Raw genomic sequence first — 14231 nt, forward strand, 5'->3', positions numbered from 1 at the left:
GGTCTCACCTCTATGCTTCTCCCTCCCACATCTTTCTCATCCATTATTAAACGCAGAAGGCCATTTCCTCTGCGTGCCTCCGAAGCTCCCCATCTCCTCTGACCTTCTGATCTTCCTGCTCTGCTTCTGCAGCGCTGGGATTGCTTGCGTGCTCCACCACACTAGATTTGTGTGGTACTAGGGATGAAAGATGGGTCTCTGCTGGGAGAAGTCTTCTCACAGTTGAGCTACTTGCTCAGCTCAGACTAACCACAGTCACTCTGTATTAGTGACACTGACAGACCCGGACGTAGCTATTAAGGAGCTCAGCAGATGTTACTTGCACATCAACTTATTTCAGTTTTTCCTGTAAGCTGAACTAAGGTATGTCTACATCTGTGTTTAGAGCATTTTCAATTGATGTTTTATTCTCAGGTGCTACTTACTGATCACAGCATTCAGTGTATAGCTTGCAATGCATTTATCGACCCGTTTTTCCTTTGTGTCTGGCTGCATTTGTATCTCATGTGTTTTGAGAGAATTGGTCTTCTTTTCCAGATCTCACTTGTGCACTACATCCCTCCTCCTGTTCCCAGTAGCCTCGTATCACCAGTTAGTTCTTGCTCTCTTTGAATAGACAGAATAAATATCTTCTTGAGCTTAAAAGGAAAGGCTAAAAAATATCCCCATCCAAATACCAAGAACCCTTCCCCTATCACACCCTGTCCTTCCACGTCTTCACCTGGAAAGTGTCCGTGCCTCCATCTTCTCACCTCTCACTCCCTCCTTCACCTTCCACCTCGGCCTTTAGTCCGCCCCACCCCGTCCCTTATCAGCCTTCACCCTCTTCATCTGTGCTGTCCACAGCCTATCACCTCTCGATGAACAGGATCCTGTGTGTTCCTAACCCCAGCCCAGCCTGCATGGGCTGTTCTGTGTGCATCTCAGCACCACAACTTCTCCTGCTATCTGAATGCTCATGATATTACTGCTGTCATGGAGAGAATTCAGTAGAGACTTCAAAGTCATATCTAGTTGACCCGCTTTTGAGTTTGCCTACTCAGTGTCATGCATCTGCCCCTTCTGTTACTGGCAAGTCTTCATTCTTTTTCTTCAATGAATATCTTTTCCATATGTTTAAGTTTTTTTAATAGCTTATTCCTCTTACACTTTGTAGTTGGGACCTGTTGAATTTATTCCCACAGGTAGATATATACATATATATATATATATATATATATATATATATAAACCTTTTCTGCCTCTGCTCCCAACACTTCCCAGCAGGCTTCTCTGCAGGGTTTGGTCATGCTGCCACAGTTGAGAGGGCAGGGTAGTCAGTTAAGTGTTTCTCACTTATCTCTGGGACTCTAGCACTTGACGTACACTCTGGCCTAACCGGTGCTGAATAAATGTTTAGAAAGGGGGGATGATTATACATATAATGATCATATTTGTTTTTAATGGGAAAAGTGCTTCACCCTGCAGGGAAAGTAATGATGCCAGATCATCTTTCCTGTGAGATATACTTCTCTTCTGGCCAACCGCTGCTGCTGCTGCTGCTGCTGCTCCTCCTCCTCCTCCTCCTCCTCCTCTTTCTCCATTCTCTTCCTCCCCCTTCAAAAAATATGCAAAGACTGGGACATAGCTTCATGGTAGAGCATGGCCCTGTGTTTGATACCCAGAATTGCAACAATAATAAAATTATAATAGGAAAGTATGTAAACTACCCTGAGGCTCTTTGATACCCAAAGCAGCTCTCTCAGAAACCGTAGTACCAACAGTATATATAGTATCAGGTAGAAATCCCAACTACCCCAGTGGTACCCCTTGACAGTTTACTGTGCATAGACATGTTAGTAGCCTGTATTCATGTAATCCATGTGACATTTTTGTAACTGTATATTATACAATGTACCATGTTCCACGTAGAAAGTAAGCAGAACGGTATTCAACTCTTGTTCTCAAAGAGGAATCACACATACAGTCAATCACATAAACATGGACAGAGTTTAAGGTATAATTTGAAGAATTTTGGATTAAAGACTATGTAACTACTATGTTTGGGACCCCAGAAGTTCTCCTCCATTCCTCCTGGTTCTGATGTTCTGATTCTATCATGAGAGCCTGCTGACTTCCAATCCTAGCCACCTTTTCATTTGCCTGCTAGTTCTCCATTCAAAAATCTTAGTGTGGAGTAACTGGCCTGTCAGTTTGTCTTCCTATGTTGTGTTGTGTTTCTGCAGCCTCAGCAACACGATATTTTCCCTGGTGAGACTTAAAATTGGTGATCCAGGTTGTCTGTACCATACCAAGTTCTAATCATAAGTTGAAAATTTGCCATAAGCTATCAGACAGCATGAAACAAGATAAAGAAGAGAGACTGACTGTAGTCAGTTAGCCTAGATGGAGCTGTTGGTCCTCTGACACTCAGACAGAAGATCACAAGTTCAAGGCCTGCACAGTCTGCAGAGTGAGCGCAAGGGAACAGCTTTGTGAGCTCTTACCTCAGAATATAAAGTGGAAAACGGGTTGAGATGCAGCCAGGTGATAGAGCACCTGATTTACAGCTGAAGACCCAGAAAAATGAAAACCTGACCTTCCTACGTCCCAGGTGTGTTTTGTGTTGTCTGACCTGAAACACTGAGTTAACGAAACCGATAGCTGTTTCTCATGGGCCCTGATTAGTGTATTACCCAAACATTCCTAGTCACTCAATACCCAAAGAAAAATCACAGGGTGGGTAAACGCTTTGTGAGATTACGACAGGTTTCTCTTTAGACAGACGTCTAAACTGCCCCCTATGGAGAAGGTCTTTTTTTTGGACCTCGCTCTGTCAGAGCACACTTTCTTACCGAGGGAAGTCAGTTACTGGCTTTCCTTTTGGAATTTTGTGACTTGATTTCTTTGTAGAAGTTGAGAGTTTTGGGGAGTCCTTTGATTTTTGTGATGCCGCCACTGCAAGGTTTCGGGTTTGCTCAGAGGTTGGATGTGTAAAGAAGGGGCTAGAATGCTTTTGTATCTATGAATGAGAAGCCCATGCAACAGTGGGCCAGGAGGCACAAAGGCACTCCTTGTGTTCATCCCTTTAATTGAATATTTAAGCTGAGCGCAGAATTTAAACCTCGAGGTCGATGGTGGATAAGACCTAATTTTTTTCATGTATGCAAAAAGACCACAAACCCACACATGTCCTCACCACCTTTTTGTCTGTGTTTTGTTTTGTTTTAGGGAGGTTGAGTTTGTTTTGTTTTTTTCCAAACAGGGTTTTCTCTGTGTTGCCCTGGCTGTTCTGGAACTCACAGAAGTCGTCTCTGTCTCCCAAACAACTTCAGGAAATTTTTTTTGTTGTTTTTATTTTATTTTATTTTATCTTTCAGAACTTTAAAGAATCACAAACAAGCCAGGTGGCAGTAGCACACTCCTAAATTTAATCCCAGCACCCTGTGGGCAGAGGCAGGCATATTTCTGTTAGTTCAAGGCCAACCGGTCTACAGAGTGAGTTTGAGGCCAGCTGGGGATACACAGAGAAAACCTGTCGCAAAAAATAGCAACAAAACCAAAACCAAAACAACAACAACAAAAGAATCATAAACAAAATAAAAGAAATGTTTACTTCTTAAATTGAGTTTTTAGCAGATACATAATATTTGGTGAAACACCAAATTTATCTAGGCTAATTTCTTCCTAAGCTTCTTTAACCAAAATGTAACTCTTCCTGTAAGATAAGGCTGGGGTACCGTGGGGCTTGCTATGGTGTTCGTCGCTGCTCTTAGTGAACCAGCTGTGGCAATACATCCTGTAGCTCCAACCTGTGGAAGATGGAGACCTCAGCCAATCAGTCATCAGTCCAAGACCTTTAAAACGCTGTTGGCTGGGGCTAATAGACTGCAACAAAACGGTGAACCCTTTGCTGTTGTTTTGACTTTAAGTTGAGTATCGACCTGCCTCTCTCTCTCTCCTTTCTGAGTACTAGGACTACAGGCATATGCCACACACCTCCCCGGATGTAAAATACTTATATTGCGGAGAGGAGAGGAGCCTCACACTGGGATTGAACCCAGGGTTGCATACAACTTAGGGTTAGTGTCAGTACTCCACCACTAAGTTGCCTGCATTTGAAAATGATTGTATAGGCTTGATGATGAATGAATTTTAAGGCTCTGATAAAAATATTTTTTAAGTTCTCAGATGCTGGTCCTAAGAAGCTAAGCTTTGTATCAAGATGAAATATTTTTTTAAATGTCAAGATACCCTTTATTATATAGAATGAATATTGTGTTACTTTTGTAATATCTTTGTATACTGTGATTTTTTTCTTGATGTAATAAACTATTTTCTAAAAACGCTTGTTAGATTTTTACTATTTGCTTATAAAATATCAGTGAAATTTATTTTTTTTTAACATTTTCGTTTTAAGGGGTATCTATTTGTTCTCAGAATGCACTTCTATCTATAACTACCCTTGGAAACAGTAGCCTCAAGATGTAGTTGAAACGCCCTTTCAAGGATTCTCGGGTGGGTTTGTTTGAGACCCTCGGGGTCTCACCGTGTGACTCAGGCTGTCGTGGAACTCACTATGGGATCAGACTCTTAGACACCAGTGTTCAAGACACTGCCCCACACCTGTCCCCTTCCCTGCCCCTCCAAACTCATTTCCACACACGAAGAGGCAGCAGTCTCCCTGTGGCTGTGTGTGAGACTTCTCCTGGCTTGCAGGCGTCGGTGCCCTCACAGGGGTAAGGAAGAAGAAACCGAGAGAGCAGACGCTGAGATTGAGCACTGTGGTTTCCTCCCTCACAGAGTTTTCATTACATTTTATTCATACCGTGGAGCAAGCACATGTGGAGGCCGGAGGACAGCTGCAGGGTTAGTTCTCTCCATCATGTGGGCTCTGTGAACCAAACTCAGGTCACTGGATCTGTTTGAGGCAGGTGCTTTTACCCACTGAGCCATCTCGCCAGTCCCATTTTTACTTCTTTAAAGATAACCACCGCCCCCACCGCCCCAGTTGTGTTCTTTGCCTAAGCCACTTCCCCAGTTCCCCTCAAGTCCATCCCAACCTTCCAACATCCCATTCTCTGACGTCAGCGCTTTAAAATTTCATGCATAAATTGTGTCATGTGAGATTCGTCTTTGTGTCCCTCACTTACTCTGTGTTTATCTAAACTGTTACAATGGACAGGATTTCCTTTTTTTTTCTTTTTTTCCGGAGCTGAGGACTGAACCCAGGGCCTTGCACTTGTTAGGCCAGCGCTCTACCACTGAGCTAAATCCCCAACCCCAGGATTTCCTTTTTTTCAATGGCTGTTACCATTTCGTTGTATATTTGTAATGTATTTTCTTTTTTTTTTTTTCTTTTTTTTTTTTGAGCTGGGGACCAACCCAGGGCCTTACGCTTGCTAGGCAAGCGCTCTACCACTGAGCTAAATCCCCAACCCTTGTAATGTATTTTCTTTATCTATACATCCCTTAATGGGCACCCTGATTGGCTTATTTGGTTGCTATAAATAATGTCATGGACATGGGAGAGTAGACATCAACGTGCTGACTTTCCCCTTGGGATACAGATACAAACCCAGTGCTGGGATGGCCAGAGCACACAGCAGTTCTGCTTTATTTGAGGAACTCCCACAACAGCCGAAGCAATGTCCCTCCATTCTCAGCAGCACTGAGGGTTTTCTCCTCCGTGTGCTTCCCCAAACTTAGCTGTTGGCTGCTGGGGACTGAACTTGGATCTTCTGCAAGATCAGCAAGTGTCCTTACCTCTGAGCCGTCTCTTCAGCCTTGGCTTCCCTCTTTTGGACAATAGCTATTCTAATAAGTATGAAGTGGTATCTCGTTTTAGTTTTAACTGTATTTCCCTGATGGTTGAGTTTTCTTTCTCATAGGCTTGTTGGCCCTTTGTCTTCCGAGAAGACAGGTACTAGTATTTCTTGATCCATTTTGCCAACTACGAACTTTTTCTTCCTAAACATGTGGTCTTAGACTCACTGAGTGGATCAGAATAGCCTCCAACTCAGAGCTCTGCCTGCTGCTGCTTCCAGAGTCTTGGAACTAAAGGATGACCTCACACCGGTGCATCCTGTTTCCTTGCTATTGGAGTGAGTTTTGGCTAGCAACCTCTTACCAGATGTATACTTTCAAATATTTTCTCCCATTCTACAGGTTTCTTTCCACTTTATATTTTCTTAGATGTTCCAAAGAAGCCTCTTTGTTTGTTTGTTTGTTTGTTTGTTTTTTGTAACCCCATTTATCTACTCTTGCTGGCTGTTCCGTTGGTGGCAAATACAAAATCACAATTGTCTAGACCATAGTCAGGGTGCTCCCCCCCTCACCCCTTTTCTCTAGTTTTAGTTTCAGCTTTGAAAATGTGAGGTGATTTTTAGGCGACTTTTAATATGGTGTGATTTAAAGGAACTTACTGTGTGCGTATGCAGGTAGACCCAGTTCCCCAACACCTTGTATTGTTCTTTCTCCATTGTGTTCTTGGCATTTGTCAGTAATCAGCTGTGTGTAAATGCATGATCTTAATTATGCACTGGAGTGTGTATACTTGGGCAAATGACTACTGTTTGGATTGCCGAAATGTTGAGGTACATTTCGAAGTCAAATGTCGTAGTCTAGGGTGGCTTCAAATTCTGTGTCATTGAGGATGAACTTGTCCCTTGCAAGTGCTTGGGTTTGAGGCATGAACCACCATGCTGTTTTAACAAGGTACCGAGCATAGAATCCAGGGACTCATGCTTGCTAAGCAAGTCCTTCAGGCATTGCTCTGTATTATTTTGGAACAGGGTCAGGCTGGCCTGGATCTTGCTGTGTACCTCAAATTCATGGTCTTCCCACCCACTCCATTTGAGTCCTAGGATTTCAGGTTGAGTCACTATTCCTGTCTTTCCAACTTTGTTCAGGTTTAAGCTCACTTTGACTGCTTGGTATCTCTTGTGATTCTATACATATCTTTGATGGGTCTGCTAAAAATAGCATTGGAATTATGATTACTTTTGTCATATTGAACCATCCTTGAATCCTTGAGGTAATCCCACATGGTCATAGTGAGCTACTTTTGAGTATGCTGTTGAATTTGTCTTGCTAACATCTGAATTTTTTTTCATTATGTTCATCGGGGTACTGGCCTGAATTTTGTCTTAGCGATGTCTTTGTTCGATTCTGTCACCAGAATTTGGTCATATTTCTTCTTTACTTGCTTTAGAAGACTTGCTGCCAAACTCAACCCCCAGAACCCACATGGTGATCAAGAACTGAACTGACTCCCACAAATTATCCTGACCACCACATGTATGCTGTATCACATATAGACAAACACATGGTGAATGTTGTATGAAATTTATCCTAGAAAAAAAAATACTGTTTTCCACAAAAGGCACCTGATCGACTTAGAGAAACTGCCTATTCCGTGGCTAGTGCTGAGGGAATTCAAGGAGAAGCACCTTTGTTTTGTAAGAACATGCTCAAAGAATGATGATGCAGATAACATCAAAAGGACAGGAAACAAGCTTGAGAATTCCCACTGTGCAGACTGATACTTAGAAATAATATCAGTGACAAATTACCAATCCACTGAATAAAATGAGACTCTACAAGTGGGGTGTGTAGCCTGTGACAGTGCCGCTCTGTCTTGGTTCAGTCCCCAACACCATAAAAACACAGCCCAGACCACAATCCACATCTACACAGTGAGTAGATGAGAGAAGGCCCTGCCTCTCAGTGCCAGGCCAATCAATACATGTGGAAAGAATGACAGGCGGTAGGAACCGTATTCAGAATCAGTAATAACTGCATCAGGTAGAGCTCTTCGGTGGCTTCCAATTGGTAAGACTGGAGGAGTTTGATAGGCAATACCTTACCCAATTACCAGTTTTAATTACCCACACCCACCCCTCAGGGACTGGGAAATTTGATAAGGTGCAAGGAGGAAGCATCTTCTCTGTGGTGTTCTCACATGCCTAAATCTAGTATGGGAGCTGAAAGCGGTCTTCTGAGTAACTGGTCTGAAGTTGTACAACTGTTTCATGAATGTCAACATACACTGACTACGAAGTGGGAGGGCTTGGTCATGAAGCCTGTGTCAGACAGACAGACAGACAGATGGACAACCTGAGTGATGCCTTAGGACTAGGTAATGGTGGTCTATCAGAGCTCACTTCTTGGTAGGGTGGGTGGCCTGTGATTTACAAGACGCCTTCTAGGAATTGCACGCTATGTATTTAAGATGGTGGAGGTGGTGTTGACTCAGCAGCTCTGTGGGAAAATTCCTTTGTACTTTTTAGTACTTTTAAGTTTTGAATCATTTTGAAATGAGAAAAAAAATTTAAAGCTATGAAAGTAATTCTTTCTTCATAATAAAAAGCAGACTCTGCCAGCTAGTTCTTATGTTAACTTTATACAGGTGAGGCTATCTGGGAAGAGGGAATCGCAACTGAAAAAATTCTTCCATAGGATCAGCCTGCGGTGCAATCTTGATTAATGATTGATGTGGGAGGGCCTAGCCCACTGTGGGCGGGGCCAAGCGCATGGCCCTGGGTGCTATACAAAAGCAGGCTAAGCTGGATAGAGCAAGCCAGTAAGCAGTATTCATCCTTGGCTTCTAGTTCAATTCCTGCCCTGACTTCTGTCAGTGATGGAAGAGCAAGAGAAACAAACCCTTTCTTCCCCAAGTTGCATTTGGTCGTGGTGTTTCATCACAGCAATGAGAAACCCTAATGAAGCAAGTACCACTTTAAACCCAGTCAGAAAAGCTTGCATCTGGACTAGGGGTTGTGGCTTGTGAGTGTAATCCAGATACTTTGAGAGGCAGAGGAAGGAGGATCATAAATTCAAGTCCAGTCCAAGCTACAAAGCAAAACCCTATCCCGGTGACCTCCAGCACAAAGCTTACTTCACATGGTTCATCTCAAGTGTGGATTTAAAAATAAGACTCAGGAGTAGAAACAGTAGATGAGCTGGCTTGTCAAGAGTGCTGAGACATAACCCTCTCAACAAGATGACTGTAGCAATCAGGACCTCGCAGTACCTACAGAAGCCCACGTGGGTAGGGAGTAGATTGGGGGCCCTGTCCCACCCCGAGGAACTTCTAGCTGCTGATCGATCCTGAGCAGGCACAGTCTCAAATGTTGCATCTGTGTGAGCATCTGTGTGTGAGCTCACTGTTTTACACCTATGCCCACAAAGGTGGTTAATCCCAGTGGGTCACAAAACGAAGACATGAAGGTGGGAAGGGGTCTTCTAGGGAGGGCTACTGTTGGGGATGAGGGAGAGAAGATGGGGGTCAGTGTGCTGGTACAAGTATTGAATCCCAGTGCCTTGGAGGAAGAGGCAGGCAGGAACCTGTGGGCTCTAGGACAACCAGGGCTACAGAGAGAACCTTGTCTCAGGCACAATACGAAAAAAAAAAAAATGGGGTATGTGCAACCACTGTGTGATATTCATGTATGAAACTGGCAAAAAATAAATTTAAAAACAAAGAATAAAGCTCCAAGTGAAAGAAAATGCTGGCTGACTCTTAGGACATGGAAATTTAACTTATTGAGTCACTTAATTTAACTTGCAAAGGTAACCAGTTACTTACTAGGGAAATTCTCCTCTATCAATCAATTCTATTTTTTCTTGCCTTTCTAGCTCTCCAGAGTTGGTGTTTGGTTGGTTGGTTTTTTTTTTTTTTCGGAAAACAAGCTACAGGTTATATTTGCAGCAAAGATAAGGACAGAGAGCTCATTCTGCAAATAACATAAACACTGCTTCTAACTTAAACAAAGCATACAGAAGAGGAACCAAAGGAACGGAACACTGAGCAAAGGGAAGCAAACCCACAAGACTTCCTAACCCTTTGTCCTCAGGTCCACATTTGGAGTAAATGTCTATTGCTACCGTTTACCTTTCAACAGGAAATAACTCAAGGAATGCTTTGCTGGAAGTTCCTAACCTTCATGTTTTAGGTCCATTGCATTTAAAACTGAGCTTTAAAAAAAAAAAAAAAAAAAAAAAAAAAAAAAAGGCATGCTCAAAGACTCCCCCAAATTATTTAACTCTTAGGAGCAAAATTTCATCAGAAGCTGAGAAACATCCAATAGACGTCTTTAACTTTTAACTTTTTTCAGTTAAATTCTGTTATACCCTTTGCAATTTTCTGACAATGAGAAATCCTTTGCTATTCTTCATATGATGAAACCTGGTTTCAAAGGATCAGGCTGCCCTTTTCATCCCAATCAAAAACATTTGCCTGGTAAAATACATCTTAAGGACTGGTGTGAATTGTTTCCAAGATGAGAAACGTGAATAGTCAAACACTATTCAAATCAATGCATCAAAAAGAGTCAAGACGTTGCATTAACTGATGAAAGTTTTATTTAAATCTAAATTTTATTGAGCTTCCCTTCTGGCATTTTTAATGATTAACTCTTCTTTTTCTGGTTCAATATATATTTAAGATTTCTCTCCATCATGCCATTACAAGTGACAATTCTATGAAATCATATAAGACAAACATTAGCCACTTCTTGGGGGCGGTACTTGATATCCAAATTCCAGAAGCCACCCTCCTGGCTTTGTAACCTAACTGGCATTCTTGAGGGCACTGTCATCCACAGTGTGGCAGGTGCTCCTGACAAGGGTTTACAGAAAGGATCCTGACACAATGGTCAGTTCCAGAGCTGGTTACAAGAGTAACTAAGTGTGTCATTTAACTTTTGTTTCCTTGTTTGTGCTTGAAATTAGAAAATAACTGAAACACTTAAATAAGCTTGTATTGGTTTAGCATAATCAAATTTTCAAATTTGTAACCCTGGGACAAAAGTTACTGAAGGCACTTGTTTCTGTTTACTTAAAGACAAAAGACATAGGCAGTGTCTAGAGTACACCTCCAGTGGTAAGGCTGTCACTTGCCTTTACAGGAGACACAGACTGACAATTTTCGATTGTCAAAATAGTAACATGAGGTCATAAGGACTATGACAAATCATAATAATAGAAGCCTGCTGGAGGGCAATTGGGAAATATTAATACAGATTTACATTTGACATGTTGGAATATCCTAGGAAACTCCTCTACATGAGTCTAGTTGTAACATTTACACAGATGATCTCATAGCCTTAGCAAATTACTTTAAAGGAACCGCCTCCTGGAGGAGACTGTGCTGGAGGAGATCGCAGCTCTCCTGACTGACAGTGCCTCCCACTGCATGCCTCTCGAAGGAACACGATTTAGAAGGAAAATGGTTTGATTCCTCTTATTTTGGTTTTGTGGTCATGAGACAGGGAATGAGAAAAATAAGGCATTCTTAGAACAACACAACACAAAATATGCGTACACGTAGATCCTGAGATGTTACAGTGAACTTTAGGAACAGATCAACATGATCCAAGTGGTTTTGAAGACACCGCTATGGTGGGTAAACAGCCATTTTCCAGACTATTCCACGTCATGCCAGGAACCCCTCTGTAGTCAAATGCGACAGCTAGTCATCCAGAGCCGGCGGCCAGTCAACATCTACAGACTAAGGGAGGAAGGCAAGCCGTTAACACAGAAACTCGGCAAGGATCTCTGGGACAGTTTTACCATAAAGCAAGGGGGTTACACTTGCTAAGAGCAGCAAAACCGGCGGCCCATTTCTGAACTGACAGAGACATGATCACTATTAGACCTCTCAACTCCTAAGAGAAGAAACTGAAAAACTATAATGTCAGTTATGAGTGAAGTATAAACAAATTCAAAGCTGTGCAGCCACACTTCTCCTCAGAAGGAAACTGTTGCTTTGACATCCTTCATTCTACCATCCTCCTATTTAACATAGCAAAACTGTAGGGCCTTGTGCTGAGAAATGTGTCATTCGGTGACTCCATCGCTGGGCAAACACCATGGTGTACTTATTCAAACTATGGTATGATGTCACTAGGTGACACTCAGTGGGACCACTGTTGGCCAGAATGGCACATGGTTCAAGCAGCCTGTGACTAAATGTGAGACACATGAATTCAGAAAATCAGCAGACCCAGAAAAGCATCGAGTATCTTCTCATCTTCTCATCCTCAAGCCAGGTGTCACGGAATGTGCCTGGGATCTCAGCACTTCAGAGACAGAGGCAGGAGGATGGGAAGTTCACAGCCTACCTGAGCTCTATCAGACCCTGTCCCACATCATCAAAGAACTAAATAAATCCAGTTAGTCTCCACTGCTACTCACCCTCACTCCGCTCTGGTAGATAAAAGTTAGAGCAAGCAATCTCTTCCAGCCCGCAGCCACATTCCAGACACACCAAAACACACAGACGCACATTCCGGGCAGGGTGAACACACCCTGTCTTAGTTTCTCTGTGGGGCCTTAAGAAAAGCCTTGCTGGATGCAGTGGTGAGCATCTGTCCTCTCAGCGCTGGGCAGTCCGAGTCAGGACAGATCAGCAGATGCTAGCCTCAGCCACGAGGCAAGTTCCAAGCCAGCCTGGGCCGCGTTAGGACCAAACAAAAGCAAAAGCTTTCTGTGGCTTACTGAGACACACGGTCACTAGCCCATGGGTCACTTCATGCTCCAGATCCCCTAACAGCAGAAAAGCCAGAGAACCACTGCACAGGTCTACCCAGCACAAAGTTTTCATAAATTCCAACACGTGTATGTATGTGTGTGTGAGTGTATACATGCTCATTCATACACACGTGCCCCTGCTACGACACATGATGATGTGAGAGTGGGGTCTCTGCTTCTACCGTGTGGTTCCCAGGGACTGAATTTAACGGAACCTTGGCAGCAACTGCCATTACTGAGATGAGCCCAGCCCTAAAATCATCCATCGAACCCAATATTTGAGAGGGGCTATCTCTAAATTGCCCAGGCTGTCCTGGAATTGTGTAGACCAGGGTGGTCTTGACACACACACACACACACACACACACACACACACAAATGTAACCCTAGCATTCGGAAGGATGTGTGAGGCACAGTTACAACTTTATTTCCTTGTTTTCTTTAGGGTTTTAACCTGACGCCATAGGTAAATTAGTAAACGACAGGACCTGATACCAACTAGTAAATTAGCTATATAATCCATAAGTATCTCAAACGGGATCCTGGTTTGTGGTTTGTTTTAATAAGAATTCCAAAGATAATTCCTTCCAGTATCGGGCTGGAGAAATGCTCAGTGGTTAAGAGTTATCAGCTGCTCTTTCTCAGTACCTACGTCCCATTCTCAGCACCCACGTGGTGGCTCGTGACCGACCATCTGTAACTCTGGTTCTAGGGGACCCAGCACCTCCTTCTCAATTCTGGGAGCACCAGGCACAGACACATGCAGACAAAATACTCACAGACAAAAAGAAAATCAGTCTAAAACACAAAACACCCTTCATATAAAAATACCCATGGAGACAGGTTTACTGTCAGAAGACCTAATGGCTGAGTGTGGCTTTCAGATGTGCATTTCCCCAGAAAGTACTTTACCTCCACATCTAGCTCAAGAATGTCTGCAGTCACGTTCATCAGAGAGCCAATGTTCGGCTTGGTTCTCCCGAAGTCTCCATGTACAAATTCTTTAATGTAGCTGGGTCTCTTTAAGGAAAAGACTACGCGGTACTGCTTTGGCAAGTAGAAGGGAAAAATAAATAGAATTTAAAAATGTTATGAGAGGCCATTTCTAAACTCTGACTTGAGATGTGTATCTTAAAAAACAAGCTCTGGCAACCTGGTTCCCAAGCAGCCTGGATGCCAGCACACAGCCAGGCCTGCTTACATCAAGCCTTCCAAAGGCTCTGACTTGAGTCAGGGGTCGTGCAGCCCAGACTACAGAACTTGACTTCAATCCTCTCTCCCACTTTCCAAGTGAGGGAGTGGAAACACTGGCGACCCGAAAACCCCTATCCCCCAACCTCAGCCCAGGTTTTTGGTTTTTTTTCTAATTAGCTCATCTTAAAATTCAAAGGTTTGGGTATACATTAAATCAGCTATATAATTGGATTTTTTTGTTTGTTTTTGAAACAGCATCTCACTGTGTAGACCCAGCCTGAAACTCTCTATGTAGACCAGGCTGGCCTCAACCTCACAGAGATTTGCCTGTGTCTCTCTCCTGGTGCTGGGAATAAAGGCTCACAACACAGAGAACTAATGCTTACCATGATGATGATGATGATGATGATGCATGTGTGCCCTGTGAGTGCATGGCACCCACGTATGGGTGATGCTGGAAGCCAGAGAAGGGAGTGGGAGCCCCACCCCAGGCTGGAGTTACAGGCAGGGTTTGCTTGCTTCTT

The 14231-nt window shown here is 43.2% G+C and overlaps 1 protein-coding gene across 1 annotated transcript in view; it reads right to left on the bottom strand.

The window, feature by feature from the left end:
* Positions 1-10321: 10321 nt before the first annotated feature.
* The window catches only part of Pus10 (pseudouridine synthase 10), a 52460-nt gene continuing 48550 nt past the window's right edge, over positions 10322-14231 (bottom strand). Inside the window, exons 15-16 of the mRNA XM_032917020.1 lie at positions 13426-13525; positions 10322-11491 (exon numbers count right to left, since the gene is read on the bottom strand). Coding sequence (XP_032772911.1) covers positions 11453-11491; positions 13426-13525 — 139 coding nt within the window. The 3' untranslated portion in view covers positions 10322-11452. The remainder of the gene's footprint in view (positions 11492-13425; positions 13526-14231) is intronic.

Source organism: Rattus rattus, chromosome 11 (assembly GCF_011064425.1).
Source record: "Rattus rattus isolate New Zealand chromosome 11, Rrattus_CSIRO_v1, whole genome shotgun sequence".
NCBI classification, from domain to species: Eukaryota; Metazoa; Chordata; class Mammalia; order Rodentia; family Muridae; genus Rattus; species Rattus rattus.